At 41.8% G+C, this 18,365-nt stretch overlaps 1 protein-coding gene across 2 annotated transcripts; it reads right to left on the minus strand.

Annotated features, from left to right (window-relative positions):
- Window positions 1-309: 309 nt before the first annotated feature.
- Window positions 310-18,365, minus strand: trim2a (tripartite motif containing 2a). Of its 2 annotated transcripts, XM_079160258.1 has the most exons (13): window positions 18,235-18,357; window positions 13,064-13,173; window positions 10,216-10,394; window positions 8,639-8,876; window positions 8,316-8,467; window positions 7,956-8,136; window positions 5,836-6,559; window positions 5,030-5,133; window positions 4,601-4,768; window positions 3,608-3,776; window positions 3,133-3,203; window positions 2,761-2,901; window positions 310-1,800 (listed from the first exon to the last, which is right to left on the minus strand). In XM_079160258.1, exons 3-13 carry the CDS (start codon window positions 10,347-10,349, stop codon window positions 1,648-1,650), a joined length of 2,235 nt encoding a protein of 744 aa, XP_079016384.1. In that variant the 5' UTR covers window positions 10,350-10,394; window positions 13,064-13,173; window positions 18,235-18,357; the 3' UTR covers window positions 310-1,647. The 2 variants fall into 2 exon arrangements, with proteins under 2 accessions (XP_079016384.1, XP_079016383.1); XM_079160257.1 differs by lacking the exon at window positions 13,064-13,173 and having other exon boundaries at window positions 18,235-18,365.

Genomic DNA, 18,365 nt, shown 5'->3' on the forward strand with positions numbered 1-18,365 from the left:
ACGTTATTCATTCAGTAGGTCTGCTGTTTTACTGGGAGACAACATTAGTGTTCTGTGCCGACTTTTTTTATCTGCAATTATTTTGAAAATACTGATTAATCGTCACTGCAGGGAGAAATACCAGAACACCAAGTTGCATTTCTGATATGATTAATGTCGGTCTTCAGATGCCATCTTAATAAAAAAATGTTTAAAAAAGAAGCTTTATTTCATCTTAACACAGTGTTTTCAGCAGCTATGAATGCATCTTATTACAATTGATGCAGTAAGTACACAACAAAATAAACTACAATCACAATAGTCTTTCCTATGGGCACTTTAATTCCATTTGGCATTACAAATATAAACAAGACAATGGAAAACCAATCATTAGACAGGATTGTGTAGAAAATGGATGACCAAATTCAGTACTGAAAACTGTGTGCTTGAGGATAAACACATTTTGACTCCAACAGGAGCACAGTGCATTTTTTTACAACGCACACCTCAATTTTTGAGGATAGACAAATAGTTAGTTTTTTTACTGAAATACAACTTGTTAGTATTTTTAATTTTGTTTTGAAAAGACATACGAGCACGTGGAAAGGGGTGAAGGTGATGATGGATTAAACCTGCATTGCAGCACGATGAACAAACCTTTTCACTGATGTGTCTGAAGATTGACTTTATTTTCAGCATTTCTGCTGTTGAGATGTTTGCACATAATCACACCAAATCTTTAAGTCAACATATCAAGTGGCTTTTGTTTGGTTCCCTTAATTGAGCACAACACAATCACACTCGTCTTGCACAACACAAACGCACGGTGTGGTTTTAGAAAAAACAATTAAGCAGAAGTTATCAGCTTACTTTATATAACCACGTTTATTAATTTAAATTGATGAGGAATTACATCGACCAGTCATTTTCACATAGTAGATAGAAGTATTGTAATTGAAATAGGTCTTCCATTCAAAGTTTCTTTAAGTGATTTTGTCAGATTAAAACATATTCATTACTTTATTAGTAAAAACAACATGCATAGAGATGCCTAATCATGCTCTACAATACCCTGCTACCTACAGTGGGTGGAATATTTTTATTTCATAGTGAACAGGCAAAATGTGACGACTCTTAAGAGCATTTACCAGGAAGCTGCAGTCGCTGGAACTAGAATTCCCGTTAATTTTCAGGTGACTTAGATACGTATTTACTTAAATTTCCATCTCACTTAACAGTGTCCAACCGGTGATTTTTAGGAACAAGTGCAATAGCTTTGTTTTTTTTTCCAGTTTTCCTGCCACATCACAGCAATTAAAAAGGTCTAACATATGTACAATACTAAAGCTTTATTTTTTTAAATCAGTGTAATTAAGATGGAATGTGAACAAGGTTATGAATGACCCCTCAAAGCACCAGTCAGCAGCCTCCATCTGTGAATATGAGATAGATCCCCTCACTTCATTCAAACCACAAATAGATCTCTCTAACACAGTCACACAGATGGCACAACGACAGCATGATTCAAGGGTGAGTGGGTGGGTGAGTGCAAAATCTGCCGGTCGCTCCATACTAACGAGTGCATGTGTGTGTGTTTGTGTGTGTGTGTGTGTGTGTGTGTGTGTGTGTCTATACACTGTACAGTTTGTGCGCTGAGAGAAAGAAGGGCTACTGCAAGTAGCGGTAGACTTTGAAGCAGTGGTTGCCAGAATCTGCAACCACAACATGTCCGTCGGAGGTGAGAGCCAGACCCTGCGGGCCGTACAGCGGGTCTGCTGATGTGTTGATGTAAGACAGGAACGAACCGCTGCCATCAAACACCTGAGAGAGAGAAAGTCAGTGTTCTCTTTTTAATTCCATTTGGAAGAACACCAGAAGATGCTTTGCCTCCCACTTCATTAGCAGTTTATAGTAACAATAAAGTCGTTAAATCGTTGAATATAGTGTGGCAAGGCAATGTTAAGAACACCAAATAATAGCAGTAAGCAGTACTACACACTAAAACAACCATTTTACAGTATAAAACATGCATTGTATCATCTCCAGCTTCTTGAGTCCTGGCTTCAAAATTGTAGTTTTCTTTTACTATTTGCCACCAGATTGAACCAGCTTCTCATAATTGGCCTGTGGTGCAGAAACCGTACATGCTCTTTTCCTGGTTTCCAGTAGGGGCGTTGCTGCTATATTATGCGTTTGTGCAATACATCAAAATACATCTTTTTGCTGATCTTTGACATATCCTAGACAATGAAAATGATCTGATGTTAGTTGAAAAAACGTACTCAGTGAAAGTGGAAAATAATATCAATACATTGTGATGCTTATGGCAGTTTTAGGAAGGGGACATTTTTGTTCTCTAAGGTAAAAAGTGAGAGTTTTTTTATGTACAGAAAATAGAAGTGTGTCAACTTCCATGTTGTTGCCAATCATTGGCATATTCCAGGCTGTGAACACATTTTGGGGGGAAATAAATGAATATATGGTCGTTATGATCAGGACTGAAGTTAGTTAAAAGATGAAACTGTGAAAGTAGAAAATAATATATAACTTAATGGCAGTTTTTTTAAAACTCATTTTTGTCCTTTATGGACATCAGAGAAACGTTTTAAAAAGGCACAAGAGTTAAATAATAACTAAATTCAAATGATATTTGTATGACATCACATTACACCTGACGGTCTGCACAGTGTAGACATCAGCCATAAAGACACGTACTGAAATCCAAACAACTGTGAATGCAGCAGCGGGTAAAAGTCTATCTCTGCTTGTATTTGCACCGACCTGTATCCGGCTGTTGCCCCAGTCGGCTACTATGATGTTTCCATTGACATCCACTGCCACTCCTGTGGGGGCGTTGAACTGGCCGTTGCCCTCGCCGTTCGAACCAAACTTCAGCAAGAATTCACCTTCTGTGTTGAACACCTAGATTTTGTTTTTCCAAAAAAAAAAAAAAATAGTGATACATCAACTAAATAATTGTGTTGATAATATTTTTATCAGACACTTAGAGGGGAAACAACTAAGAATGTACAATAGAAGAGGAAAGTCTGAAAAGTATCATACAAGCCACCATTTCTAGTACTACAGTATGAACTAATCATCATCATCTTTGCGTACTGTAACACACTTCCACCGCTCTGATATTGCACTCACCTTGACTGAGTGGTTGTGGAAATCTGTCACAATTATTTCATTGTTGTTGTTGACAGCAGCAAAGTGAGGCCCTTCAAAATAACAGACAGCAAAGTCTCAGATTTGTGCCGTTTGTCCAAATCAAACGGGCAGTTCGGTTTAGGAAACAACCTCGCAGTGGATGAATTTTGTTTTTGACATGCAAATGAATTATTTCCCATTTAATGATAAAACAAGACTGGAAATATTTTGTACCATGATCAATGTTACTACATGCTTTTTTTGAGTACAGTTGAGTTATTACTATATTAAAGTCTATTATATGTTTTTAAGTGAAATCCTTACTCATCTAAATATTAAAAACCCCTCAGAAGTCAAAGGATAATGGGAACTTTATGGTTCCTGGTTCAGCATTCGTCTTCATTCCACATGCAGGTGTGAGCTGGTTGGAGTGAGACTGTAGCGGGGGAAGTGCACATATTACCATTGAGTGTACCTGCAAACTGCCTGTCGCCGTTGCCTCTGTTACCGAACTTGGTGACCAGCTTGCCGTTGAGCTGGAAGATGAAGACGCAGCAGGCCTTGTTGTCCACCACGATGATGTGGCCGTTTCTGTCCACCGACACGCCTTTAGGGCCCATCAGCTTCCCCGAGCCAATCTTGTTCTGGAGAAGTCGCGGATTTTACATTTCTGTTACAATTCACATAGTTCATGGTGGGAACCTCAGGGAGTATGATCGGAGTAAATGAGTATGCATTTTAAACCCCAGTTTGTTTTACATGTAGTTAAGAGTCATTAGTCTTACATTATTTGCTAAAGAAACGTACAGGTTTGTATGTGTATACTTTAACAGAATGCAAAATGAGACATCCCACGAATATATACACACACACACACACACACACACACACACACACACACACACACACACACACACAGGCTTCATTCACTGAATAAACCACAGGCTGACCTAAATGGAACATGGCAGTGTTTTACATGTTATTTAAACCCGGCAGTGACTAGAAGTAGGAAAATTAGACAATTTTCAAGAGTCTATCCGAAGCACAAGACTCAAACGGTTGATTTTCATGGTTAAATCTGCACTTTCTTTAGCATTTATGAAATAGATTAAAGAGGGAAGTGAAAATGTACACGTCGTTGTCGCAGGTGTGAAAATTGTAAATGGGGGCTATTTGAATTATTAAAAAAACATCTCAATCAAAAGAGTTTAACATTTCTAAAAAGGTAGAGGGAGTGTTGAAGGGACGATATAATATGTAATACCATTACTTATGGCAGCAAACACTGTGGTAATATTCTATTGTTATTGTCGTCCCTTTGATAAAACACCAACATGGCGGTGAGGGGTGCACAGGCAGATCAAGCGTTGATACTTTGCTTTTCTAGCTATACATCAGATATTATAACATTTTGTCCTATCGACAGTCTTGGTATCAAATGAAGATGAAACATTCAATCCTGACTTACCTTGAACTTGCCTTCACTTGAAAAGATGCTGACCCACTTGTTGTCGTAGTCGGCAATGATGATGTCACCGTTTGGGTGGATGGCCACTCCGGTCGGCCGCTGCAGTTGACCCGGAGTCCTGCCGCGCACGCCAAAACGACTTTTGAACTGGCCGTCGTTGGAGAAAATCTGCATCACACAAAACATGTTAAATATGTTGAAATAAAAACAAGAGATTTTAAATGCGTCCATTTGGTGTTTATTAGTTTTAAAACTAACAAGGCTCTACAAAAGGCCTACTACAGTTTATTTCCAGTGAGATGGCAAAGTGCATAGGAAGCGCTGTTTAAGGTAACTGGGCAATGATAGTGTTATAGTGCTCCATTATACATACAACATACTGCTGTATCTGTAGGCTGAGAGCAGCTGCAGCACACTTGTTATTTGTACCTGGACACACTGGTTGTTGCTGTCTGCTATCAGCACCTTTCCCAGAGAAGAGGTAGCCACTCCCTGCAGGTTAGTGAACTCCCCTTTGTTTCTTCCTTTTGTGCCTTAAAAAACATTAAATATATTAGTGGACTTACGGTAAATCACAGACTAGAATATATTCATAAACTCAATCAAGGTGCAATGTTTTAACTGATATGACTTTGTGCATAAATCACGATTTTACAGTGTTTGTATTGGCATTTAGGTGAGACTGTTTGCAGTTATTTAAATTGTTGGATATCTCTTTTGACACTGTATATACTGTATAAGCTGTTTGTTCGTTCCTTTATTAGACTGAAGATGTTACTTGTTGGTTTCGAACTTAATGTCAAGCTTATATTAAAAATGTAGTTTTAGTTAAGTTACTTGCATGATGCAACAGTATGTAAAGAGACAAAATGCTTCATTTTTACACAAGCATCTTTTAGTAAACTGACTCTGTCATGCCTCTTGTCTGTTTCTGTCAAACCTGCACTGAAAAGGCTGTGAAAAACATTGATTTATTACTGAAAAATGGTACAGTGAAAAGCTGCAACATTTGTATCTTTTTGTAAAGTCTACAAAATAGACCCAAGAGTCCAGAAGATATTAAATGTACAACGATGGAAGGCAGTTAATCCTCACATTTTAGAAGCTAGAATCAATAACAAGATTGCTAAATTTGGCAAAACTGTTTGAGGGCATGGTTTGATATGGTTTTAAGGATTTTAAAAAACACACACATACAATATACGAGTGCATATTTGACATTAAATATTTCTTACCGATTCTGAAGATGAGGTCGTCCTCGATGGGGTTCTCTTTCCTCCTCCCCGTGCTGTACATGCTGGCCGGCCTCTTGATGGCCTTCTGCTTGACGTGTCCACTGCCCGGAGACTTCAGCCTCTTCTTGACGCCCTCTGAAGTCGACGACACATCTATGGATTTGGTGGCCTTTATCTTAAAGGGGCTTCCTTTGATATGTTGCTCGTATAAACGCAGCGATAAGTTAAAAGTCCCCTCTTTAGGAGCTGTGAACAGGTACTCGTAAGTGCCATTCTTGTTGTCCAGTATGTCCCCTTCACCTTTGCTACCATCAGGTGAGGACAATTCAGCGGTGATGACGGCGTTGCCCATTTTGCACAGCTCTCCGTCTTTGTCCTTGGTGGTTATGGTGATGGAGGTGGGGACGCCCACCACACAGTGTCGTAAGCCTTCACCTGTGGCCACGGTCTCTGAGGCCACCGCGTTAGTCGTTACAATAGAGCCCAGGTTGTGGATGGACTTCTTCAGTCCCTCCGTCTCCACGATGAAGTCCAGCTGGTCGTTCTCTCCCGGCTGCAGAGGAAGCTCCTGGCTGGCCAGCTCCACGAGACGCTCGCTCATCTGCTTCTTCACCAGCAGCACCTCGGCCTCGGTGCCGTGGCTCAGGGCCTGCTCTGTGAAGTTACAGCTGCTGTTGATGCCCTCCTGGCCCTGCAGCAGAGTATCCAGCTGGGTTTGCAGCACCTAATACACACATACACACACCAGGGGGCAGCAGGGTTACCTTGTGGGTAGAGAAACTGACAGAAAGCACTTCTACAAACAGGCAAATCAAGTACAGAGGGTAAGTGAAAACTGACAGAGCAACAACTGCCTAAAAACAAAGCATACTGCATGACTTGGCACCATCACAGCGATTCTGCAAAATTAACAACTTTCAGACGCAGCAGCTGGCCATGAAGACAGATGAATATCAGATATGTTTATGCCATCCTGTGTTGACTTGTAGAGATTTGACTATGAAATGAATGTTAATTACTGGTATAGCAGACACATAAACCAATGTCCAAAGTAACTTATTACATTGATGATCCGTTTAGTGTCAACTAATCACACAAACTCATAGTTTTAATTTATAACATGAGCAAGTGTTACCATTTTAGCTAATAACGAGCTAATACAAGTCACATTTAGATCATTAAATATCTCAGATTGTCATACTTCTGGTATTCTTTGTTGCGAATGCTTTTTAAGCAGATTCTCACTGTTCCTCCTCATTACTGGGACATCACCACGCCCTCTTTAAAAGCACCAAAACACACTCCCCCTCATCTGACCATCCCACTCCTCTTCTTCTCCAACAAGAGAGGCCATTAAGCCATTTATCCCTGGAGTCAAATATTTTCCCCTCCACTATCTCATTCTCTTTTTAAGAGTATGAATTAGTGTAGCTTTGAAAACTGGCATACTGTCCGTACATACTGTGAGAATAGTGCTCAAGCTTCAGAGGAGGAGGAGTATCGAGGGTTTCCCATAAAGAGCAGAGCTGTACGCGGTTTCCTCGCTGCACATGACACACCCAGAGCGTGCATACAGCACACTGGCTCCATCTAGCTACCAACCACAACACAGCTGAAAGTCACATATCTGACTTTCCCTTGGGCTCCAGTGCGTTAGCTGCGCACCAGCCCGTGAATTGGAAATCATTAGCAACCCATGTGATGGAGCTCCCTGAGGAGCGGTGGCAGCAGCAGCAGGCTCCTGACTAGGCTGAGTGATTGGTTTGTTTGGATGGGGGTGGTGCACCGGCTCCCCCCGGCCCCCCTACTGCCTGTCAGACCGGCTACTGTTCAGCAAAACTAGCCTGATGAGTAGCCTGTAATGGGTTAAAAGCGGATTATAATTAGGTTAATGTTCATTTCTATTGTTTCTTTCTGTATTATTTCCTTTTGTTATATATTCAAAAACCTCTTTATGAGAATAAGAGGTCGATAGTGAACGCATAGTGCTTTACGCCGATTAAAAAAACTCAAAACAGTTATCATTATAGGGACCAAAGTCTAAACCAAACATAAAAGGCGCGACAAACAACACTGCCTGTGTCAGCCGAATTACTTTGTTTCAGGCCGTGTCACCTCACCTTCTGCTTGAGGCCGTAGTTGACCTCCAGCTCCATCAGTAAAACGCTCTTTCGGACATTCAGGGTCTTCTGCAACTCGTCAAAGGTGGTATGGATGCCGTCTTCAATGGAGCCCTTTTGATTGGTCAGCTGCAGCAGGATCTCTGACAGCATCTGCAGGGCTGAGTCGATCTCTGGCAACCTGGGAGCAACGGAGGAACCGGAGGCATGAGGAGGCATTTTTCACATACTGAATCAACAGTCACATGACAGAGCACGCACATAAAAGAGGATGGCGTTTGTTATGATGGCTGTTACTTGGGTGTAAAGTGAATTAAGTCCGTTCTGCACTAGGAAGTCGACGTAATGCTGCTGTTGTACCTCTTCTTGACGGCGTCTAGCTGGACCTGTAACGAGGCCTTGTGTTGTTCCACGACGTCTTTAAGAGGCACAGTTGGGTGTTCTCCATGTTCACCACTCGTACACTCCTGACACATGGCCGTCTCACAGGGCGGACAGTAAAATTCCATGACCTAAGCAACATGAAAAATGTAAGATTTAAATATTGGGTTGAGGCTATACACATGTATACTTGACAAACAACAACTGGATGTTCAGATGCGATGGCTTTTAGGTCTGAACTTCATGTTAAAGTCTAACTAACCAACAGAAACAGAGAGACGGACAATGTGTGCGAGTCTTACGTTGCCTCCATGGTTGGGGCAGGTGAGCAGTTGGCCTGTAGCCACAGCGGTGATGTTGTCGAGAGCGGCGGCCTCCTGGCTGCGGCTGTCCGGCGCCCGCTGCAGCACGTCCATCAGGTTGGTGATGAAGAAGTTATTCTGCAATGCCGCCACACCCTTCTCCGGCAGGATCGAGGTCTGGCGGCACACGGGGCACGACAGTGTGAGGCTGTGGGCCGGGATGTAATTCTGCAGGCACCTGGAGGAGGAGGAGGAGAACGGGTGGGGGGGATTATTAAAGAGTGGGAGCATCCTGTAGAGATTGATGTGAAAGAAACGGCCTGGAGAACAGCGTGGGAGGTGTACAGTAGTGTGTGTAGGTGTGTTGCACCGAGAAGATATATAAAGTGAGCGATGATGTACAGTAGATATGCAGTTGTTACTCACAAAGCAGGTTTAATGTTAATTTATCTATTTTTGAACGAGGAAGCCTCTTTTTTTCCACAAGATACTTGGTCAGAATTGGAGCTCTTCTAATTTTCTAAGTCATCTATTTACACCTTTAAAAGGAAAATAATTGAACAAACACACATTACACAATCTACCAGTTCATTATCAGTCAGTCAACCTGTAAAGTGGATGAAAACAGGTGAAATTCTTGCATTTGATGTCATCTAATGGTAGAAAGTAGATTTCTACAAACTGAGTTTCAAAGATTCAAAGATAATTTATTATCATTACGCAACACAGGGTTGCATTGGACTGCATTAGACTGTTCACGTGCACATAATAACTTTAATGTGGAGCAACATTACATTAGGGACCAGTGTGGTGATAAACGCACAGACCGCACCTAGCATCATGTTTGATGTCGTCAGAAAGACTTTTTGGCAGAGGAAGCTTCAGGTCCGTGCAAGAAGGCCTTTCTGACATTTAGGATTCAATGTTCTATTACATTTATGCTTTTAGATGCTCTTGGATCTCTCTTGCAATTATTACAAATTATTGTTGAATATAGTTTTTAGCTTGCTGCTATCAGGCAGATAAAATCAATCAAAATCATGGGCGGAAAGAGAAAAAATAGATACAATTTTTAATTTAACTTCACAACAAATGTTCTCTATTCGGATCCAAAGAATGAAATGTGAGGTATTTATATAACCATTTTCCTCTTTACACTTCCGAAAAGTAAAATTATACTCTAGAAATATATGTGTGAAACAGATATAGCAGAAGAGAAACTGTTTCATCGTTGAATCCGACAGCTTAATGGCTCTCCAGAAGCAGCCAGAGTAAAAGCGACAGTCCACAGTTTCTCTTTTGTGTCAGAAACAAAAGGCCGGTTGTCAGAGAGGATGGCACCAACACACCCAAGTTAACAGCAGAGATGCGCGTCATGTGAAACAATAATAAAATGTACAAAAGCATTAGACTATTGATTGAGTATTATTGCTGCATCTACTACCAGCAGCATCCCTTTCTCGCAGAAAACATGCTAAATCGTACTTTTGAGTTTGAGACCTGATCAAGTTACACATAATTCACAACATTAAAACACGTAGATCTGCACTTAAAAACATCATGGTAACTCCACTCACCTCTCACAGAAGGTGTGCAGGCAGGGCAGTACTTTGGGGTTTTCGTAGCGGTCCAGACATATGCTGCAGATCAAGAACTGCTTGTCAATCTGGCGGACCACGGGGCTGGGAATAGTGGAGCCTTCAGTGGCCATCCTAAAACTCTGACATAGGAGTCCCTCTTCCTCTTACCCAGCACCCTGCAGAGAGAAACAGAGGGAGGATGAGACAGAGCGAGGACACAGCCACAAGACACGACGTATGATCAAACACGCAGGGGCGAGCTGTGGAGGCGAGTGGAAATCTGTGCGCTTGTAAAGATCAAAGTTAGAGGCAAAATGCCTTTCCTCCCTCCGTCCCCTCACCGAGAGAGGAAATGCCAAACGCACAAACAGACACACCGATCAGCGCCTGTGACTACAGGCTTCAACTCAAACTCATAAACACAGAAGTATTAGAGACAGTGACTGAAAACAACCCTTCAAAACCAACTGCTATGTTTTATTTCCATACTTTATTTTACTCTCATCAGTCAGCCTGGGAATAGATACAACATCGGAGAGGTTGTGAAGCGAGTGAGAGGTCAAAACTTTGAGATTGAAAGTCCATTCTTGATCTTTGGAAACAGTCTCACCCCAAAGTCTTTTTAGTAGCCTTCACCCAATCTTTACTCGGCAGACGGATTTCTATTCCTCTGAAAACTTTAAAAGGACAGACTGCTATGTCCAGTGTGTCCAGAGATAGAGCTCTTTTGACAGAGGATAAAAGGTTGTTCCCAAACTTCTTGGCTCATGGTGATTTCAGCATCCACTGTGACAATAAGTTGAGCTGGATACAGCCTGGCTACTAACGGAGGAAATGACTTACAGCCCAAAAAGCATTTTCCCCGTAGACCACCATTATAAAAAGACACTAAAACTGTTGACAGGACATCTCCATTTACTCTCTCTATAGTTAACTTTTAATCCATTGAGGTTTTATATTCGTAAAACTTTCCCAGAGGCTTAAAAAGTGTTTTTCAATAGCCTGACGTCATCCCGACTGACGTGCAGTGGGACGCAATATGTGGTAGCAATATCCAAAACAAAAATTGTTTGGCTTATTCGCTCAAGCGAGCAAGTGATTGGCTACCATTTTCTTTTTATCTATTAGTTTTCGTCCATTTTATGCCTTTATTTAATAGTGGAGGTGGAGAGAGACATGATATGTGGAGAGAGAGAGTAGGGGGAGGACTCTCTGCTCAGGCCTGTTTGGCCCATGCTGTATGAGCCCTAACCACCCGGCTAACGGTTCGCTCCTGACCAACAACTTTCACTCTCGTATCCAGTTAAAAGGTTCATTTATTGCCATCGTACAGCACATAAACAACAAAATGCAGTTGTAGTCCCTTTATGCTCCACAAGAAAAACGAAACTACTTTATGATGGAGTGTGGAGGATGAGGTGGAGTGGAGGAATCTCCCGCAGCGTGAGGAAATTCTAATCGCTGTTAGAGGCCTAAAGCGGTAAAACCATCCGTAATGATGAGGAAAGTCTGTGAAAGTAAACATGGCAGGATTTATCTCGCTCTCGACCCCGATGTCGGGAACCAGCACAGTAGCAGACAGTCGGAGTAAATCAGAGCTGCCGCTGTGGCTTGATGCTCCTCATGAAAAAGGCACTTTGAGTGATAAATATTTGATTATAAAGTGAAAGCACGGCACTCTGTGTTCAGCACTCATCAGTGAGAGACGGAACACTTAACCTACAAAACTAAACACTTTAAAACAACCATGCAGCATATTTACAATGATTCCTCATACCAACTTGCTCTCCGGGTTTATCTGAAACGTCCATTTTAATGGCTCCTGTATTTCAATGTCGGACATTTCTGTAACGTTCTCTGGCAGCTAACTTAGACACAGAAAGTGTGTCAGTGCTTTTATTGTCTCTTCGCATTCAAGACAGGCACAGAAACAGGCCACCTCTGCTGCTGAGAGGAAAGCCCTCAGGTACTGAACGTCTTTCTACGGTGCATGCTCTCATTCCCCTATTCTCGCCTTTCTTAAATCTCTTTTATACAAGCATCCTCCTCTCTTTCACCCTCTCTGAAAGCAGATATGAGAGCCTCCAACGACAACATTGTCATTTGGTAAGCCTGAAATTAGAGCGGTGGATAAAATGAGGTCATTACCAACGCTTCCAATCCGTCACATGGCTGGTATGTAATGTTTTTGCTGCCAGCTGACGAATAGTTATGTGTTGAGCAGCTCAGGTCCGCTTCACAAAGCTGGAGAAGCAGAAACAAGTTACCGTAGTGGCAGACTAATGAGTTAAACAAAACCCCAACAATCACAATCTATAGCCTTACATTTGAGCAGCACAGAGCTTAAACAAACACATTACATGTGTCATAAATGAGAGATTTGAGTGACAAGATATAGCTGTACGCCAGCACAGACGCACGCACACAAGACGCACAAGCTCAGGTCTCAGGCTGCATGTCAATAATTCACCAGCTCCACGGGCCAGATTAAGCAGATCAACAAAGCATCAAATACGACACCGATTATAAAAGTGAAATGAACAAATCCTGCAGACGGCCACAACAGAAGCAGCCCGGTGCTGACGGTGCACAGGGCTGCAGCAGCCTCACAACGCTCTGCTCTTACATAATCAGTGCCGCTCCAGCTCAGCGGATTGATTCCTGCTGGATGGAGCCGTCATCTAACACGCAGCGGAGGGCACTCGTGAAACAGGCAAATAACGACTGGAATTTTACCCTTTTAGCGTGCAATGACTCCAAGGGAAAATAAGTTATAATCATGCAAGAATTTTAGCTTGAAACAACACCAGATATTTGGCTCATAACAGGAATAATTAAGACTTACAGTGCTGCATCTATAGGCCGATCAACAGGCGTCAGCCACTCCAGTACGCAGACCGAACCATTGGCTCCATGTGACTGAAACAGGCACTAAAATCCCTCTGAAACGATGCTCTGCTCCAGGTAGCAGCAACGAGCCAAACGGGAGACAACAGGATGTGTGTGAGAGAGACGGCTCCTCGGTGTGTTTGCACACACACACACACACACACACACACACACACACACACACAGACACACACACACACGTGAGAGAAGTTGAGGAGGGGCGATTTAGCCAGATTGTCTGTCAGTTTTTACATCATCTCTTCCGACCCCTCCCTCCTTTACTCTCCCATCAGTCTTGGTTCAGTCTGTCTCATCTCATCCATTCATCTCCCTCCCTCTCTGTCTGAAATAAATGCTGGCTCACTGCAGTGCAGCGAGCATGTGCAGCATCAGGGGTGTGTGAGCGAGTTCTGGCTGACGGCTGGTGAGCTAGCAAATGGAAAAAAGAATTTAAAAAAAAAAAAAAAAAAAGGGCCAGCAGTTATGGGTCCCCGCCACGACCAATACAGTTAAAGCCAAAGGATTCTTTCTGATTGCATGGTGTGTGTGTGTGTGTGTAGGTGTGTGTGTGTGTGTGTGTGTGCGCACATAATTCTGACTCAGTGTATTTGCAGTGACAGAGCAAAAACAAATATGGAGAGCCAGAGGCTGAATTTGAAAGATTTAATAGAATCATGATTGCTAAGTACAAGGTAATAAAGTAAACGTTCTTCTCCATCCATCAGCGAATAACATAGGGGGAGTACTCCGATTCTTTTAAAGTGTTCATACCTTTTCCATTAAAAACAATAACCTCAGTTGCTCTTGACAGAGTTGTTTCACACATTTCTGTAAGCCTGGCAGCTTCGAGGCTGTTCCAGTGATCTCATGTCAACGCCTGCCAAACTCAGAGAGTCAGTCAGAGGAGAGGGACACAAAACAAGAGAAACTAATGCAACTCTGGAGGAAAGACGAAAACATAAAAGTAACTTTTGTGTGTGTAGCATTAACATGCAGATGCACGGTCAACTTGGATTCATTACTCTTAATGAGTAGGCTGAATGCATCGAGAGACAGATCATCACATTGTGGGTTTTGTCATCAGTCGAAAGAAATATAGCATATTATGCTCTGACGGTAACCTTGTGAACAAAAAACTAAAAAATTACTTCAAAGTCCACAGGATGCTCCACAGGACACCTTTAATGAAAGGTCACAGAGGCTGCCTTTAATTTGGATAATGCAAATAACAGAGCAACCAGCTTCTATGACGAACACGCTTCTTCATCACGCTGTTTCTGATTGGTTAAAGGCACAGTCTGCAATCTGAATGTGAAATAAATTCATTGAGTAGTTGTTGATATATTTTAGTCAGGACTGAAGTGGTGGACCAACTAACCAACAGATCGACACTGCCAACACTGCACAACCACCTCAGCTGTTTCGACACACAGCCAATACGAACGCTCTCTTTCTGAAATGACCTGTGATTGGCTAAAGTCTCACCCCGCAAGCTAGATTTCCTAAAGCCTGAAAACATAGCCAAGAGGAGGTGCAGAAGTCTAATTTTCTCTCAGATCACTTGAATTAGAATATGCTGAAAAGTTAAATAGAACTTTTGCCCAATAATGCAAGAAATATATTGTTTACCCCCAACTTTAGGTCCCTTACTGTTCACAGAAGCCAGCAGGACCGATGACTAGAAGGCCTGTATGAGGGGCACACACACACATTAACACACTCTGAAGAGTAAATGAGTCACTTTGTTGCTTCACTGTTCACACCCACATCATCACTGATGCATTAAGACACGTCAAAGACTGCAGCAAAAGCAGCATTTCCGACTGACTTGGTCGCTGCAATAGAACAAAAACAAACAGCTCTCTCCACTCATCTTCCAACAAAGGAAACACACCGCTAACCAACATTAAACTTTAACTGCTGTCTGTAGAGAATCTAGGGCAAGCTGTCATTTTTTAACCAGCTCGTTCCAGTTTTTAAAAGCAGGCTTCTATGTATATTTTAGGTTATATTTGGGTTTACATTGTGGCTGAAGTTGTTTGTTTGTTACTCTGGGTCTCCCTCTGGTGTCCATCCATCTTTCCAGAGCACTGACCTCAGCTGTTGTCACCAGCTCTCCGTTTCTAAACACACATAATGCCACGTCACTCCGCAGAATAATGACACGGCCTGCTTTTCAAAATGTAAACAATCAGAGTGGAGACAAACAGACGGATCGGTTACGCGTTTCTGTTTGACATCTCTGTTGGGGGATCAGCTCGTTTGTGTCACTTCACCTGCACATTGTCAAACGTCAAATGATGTTTTATGATGGAGGACTCATTAGTTTGCCAGGTCAGAAGTCCGAGAGTCCAGTCAACATGCAGGTTCACTGCTGTGTTTCCATGTTGGTGTCAACCGAGAGTCGAGTCACAGGACAGTTTATAGCTGCTCTTTTCACGCTTTGTTTTTAATCAGCAATTTGAAGTCAGATTTTACTGTCTGTTTTTTTTTTTATTGTTTTCATTGCACTTTTATACATTGTTATGTGTAATATTTTTGTTCTCCTTGTATTTAATGAATAAAACTCTTAGAGACGGGAATATTTTCAGATTGAAGACCTTGAGCAAATTCAAAGTAGGCTACAAAGTTTGTCAAGATAGTTTAAGTTAACATACGAGTGACAAAGACTGATGTGCTGAAAGGAATGGTTTGACTTTTTTAGGAAATATGCTTAAGTGTGTACCTATCGTTTTGGCAATCCATCCCATAGTTTTGCAAAACCACAAATGTTAACCTAGAGATGGCAATAGAGGACATGTTGGGGGGGGGGGGGGGGAGGGGTCACCAAAGTCATTAAGGATTCATGCTAAGGGAACCATGACCATCTAAATCCGTCCAGTATATTTTGACCAACAGACTGACGTTGCCATCCCTCAGGTCATGTTGCTGTCATGGCTCCAGTCTTTATGCTAAGCTAACTGCATTATTTAAAAGCACAAGTATGAGAGTGCCATCAATGTCCTTATTTGTTCACATTTTACAGGCATCAGAGAAAAAAGGCTGCACTCTGAATGAATAAGGATGTCAATGAGTCACTTGGCCAACCGTCCATTCTGGGTGCACAAGATAAGACTTATATTACTTTTCACACATCAGGCAACAGTCATTCATGACACAAAAAAAATCACCATAATCAGGAGAGGACAACATGAACTGCATGCTGCTCTGCCTGTGTTGACACTAAAGGCTATAGAAACGCACTATATAAATCATTATAACTGATGCAGTTTGTTTGTTTTCAGCAGTTATTGTATTTTAAATCCTCTCAGCACCTGAAGCCAGATGGTGCGTCTATAAGGCTTATGGCCATGGTGACCCTGGTAATCGCACGGGCTCATCAGCGCCGAAACAGTTTCATAACAAAATACTTCAAATCTGAGACTACCTTTCTCCAGATGTTGTAATTATTTAGCAGCAGCTCCAATAAAGTTACTGCTAAATAATTACCAACTTTAAACAGCGGAGTGTATCTATAGCGCTTTCACATGCCTATAATGCCGGAGAGGGCGACATAACCCCCTCTCCTGAATTATAAGAACAGTCTCATGCTAACCTAAAAGCATCCACTGGGAACAGGATGATGAGAGATTACAGCTGCAGAGCGCGACTTCAGCTGCAGCATCTTTGCACAGATGAAAGTATCCTGGTATATGGGGGGTTTAGACCTCAAAAGCAATTTAGTGAACACTGTTTTAGCCATTTTGTTTGGGCAGCTTTAAGAGATTTTTGGGATTAATAAACTATATTTAAAATAAAAAGGAGTTGAGTGCTATTCCTGAAAAAAAACAACAGAATTTCCGACTATTCTTTAAAGTTTCATGTTTTAGAGAAAAAGACTGTTCTCTGAGTGAATATAATTAATGCCACTGCGTCACTGGGTTACATATCCGTCAACCGTGCATTCTGGTGACCCAAGATAAGGCGATGTCCTGTCTGGGTGCCTGAGTGTGTTAGCGCATGTAAGGCCAACAGATGTGCTAGCGTAGTGCATTCTGTCAACCAGCATGCAATAAAGCAAAAACACTGACTCAACCTCCAGACAAAATGCATAATGAATGGATTTAGTTTTTTAGTTAGTTGATCCTTAATCCTCCTGCATGGCACTAATAGTTAACAATATGATTAAACTCCATTTAGAGTGTGTACAGATGATATCTTAGTAATACATCGTTCTACGTATTATAATAATAATCTGCCTTCCAGCACCTCTTAAATTCACTAACTATTCGCTACATAACACTTTATACATTACATTAGCAGTCGTATCATGTTTGTTTTCCAACTTTCTTGGCCATTAAAGTGGACTGAATTGCAGTGAAAAATGTGTTGCTGTTTTTTACTTACATCCTGAAAACAGCTGTAATGTAGTCAGAAGAAGAGTTACCAGCGTTACAGTAAGATAAATATGTCAATGCATAACTTTCAGTCATATTTCATCAGCTGATCATCAGCTTTTTACTGCTGTTTATTCTACCGCACACTGACAAAGAGAGAAACACTTGATAAGTAATGGCTCAAATAACAGCTTTTTAACCACACCGAGGGTCTCCTACGGTATGCTGTAATCTATGGGTTGCATAATAAGCTTGACTTGACTTGACTTGACTTTTTCTCAGCCAATGCACATGTTCTTGGTTTCAAAACAGACCAGCTGAGGCCACTGAGCATGACAAACAGAAAACAGGAAATGAGAGCAAAGCAAATATTTTCTTGCAAGCATACAGTAAAGTATACACCTGCACACCTGAAGCACATCTGCTGGGACTTTTTCCCCTTCAGTATGCGGACACATGAGACCGTGAACTAACCTGTATTTCTAGTATTAGCTCACAAGACTTCAAAGGTTATAACCTGGAATATCAGAAGCATCTTTTGAGAATCTTTTCCTGCTACAGGAACAGACTGAAAATAGAATCAATTCATCAACACTGTACTCAAGAACTTTCCCAAAACAGCATCTGTACAGTTTTCCCCTTCCTTTAAATATAAATATTTCCTTTTCACTTTCCTCATGTTATTTTTCCATCTAATTCTCACTCTTTCCAACCCTCCTCTCCATCTTTAAATCCCAAACAACACACTTACTTCAACTCCATGGCTGCTCCCCTCTCCTCCTCTCGTCTCCGGGGTGAAAACAAACGCTGCTCTCTGTCACCTAATCCTTCTCATCTCTGATGAACTGTGGTAATGTGTGCAGTGGGCAGAGAGGGCAGCGC

Source organism: Pholis gunnellus (assembly GCF_910591455.1).
Source record: "Pholis gunnellus genome assembly, chromosome: 5".
In the NCBI taxonomy this organism is placed as follows: domain Eukaryota; kingdom Metazoa; phylum Chordata; class Actinopteri; order Perciformes; family Pholidae; genus Pholis; species Pholis gunnellus.

Coding starts and splice junctions, on each gene's coding strand:
- trim2a (XM_079160257.1), bottom strand. CDS start 10,349: ATGGCCACTGAAGGCTCCACTATTCCCAGCCCCGTGGTCCGCCAGATT. Junction 6,560..7,955: donor ACTACGGCCTCAAGCAGAAG/GTGAGGTGACAC, acceptor TGTGTGTATTAG/GTGCTGCAAACCCAGCTGGA. Junction 3,777..4,600: donor CAAGTGAAGGCAAGTTCAAG/GTAAGTCAGGAT, acceptor CGACTTCTCCAG/AACAAGATTGGCTCGGGGAA.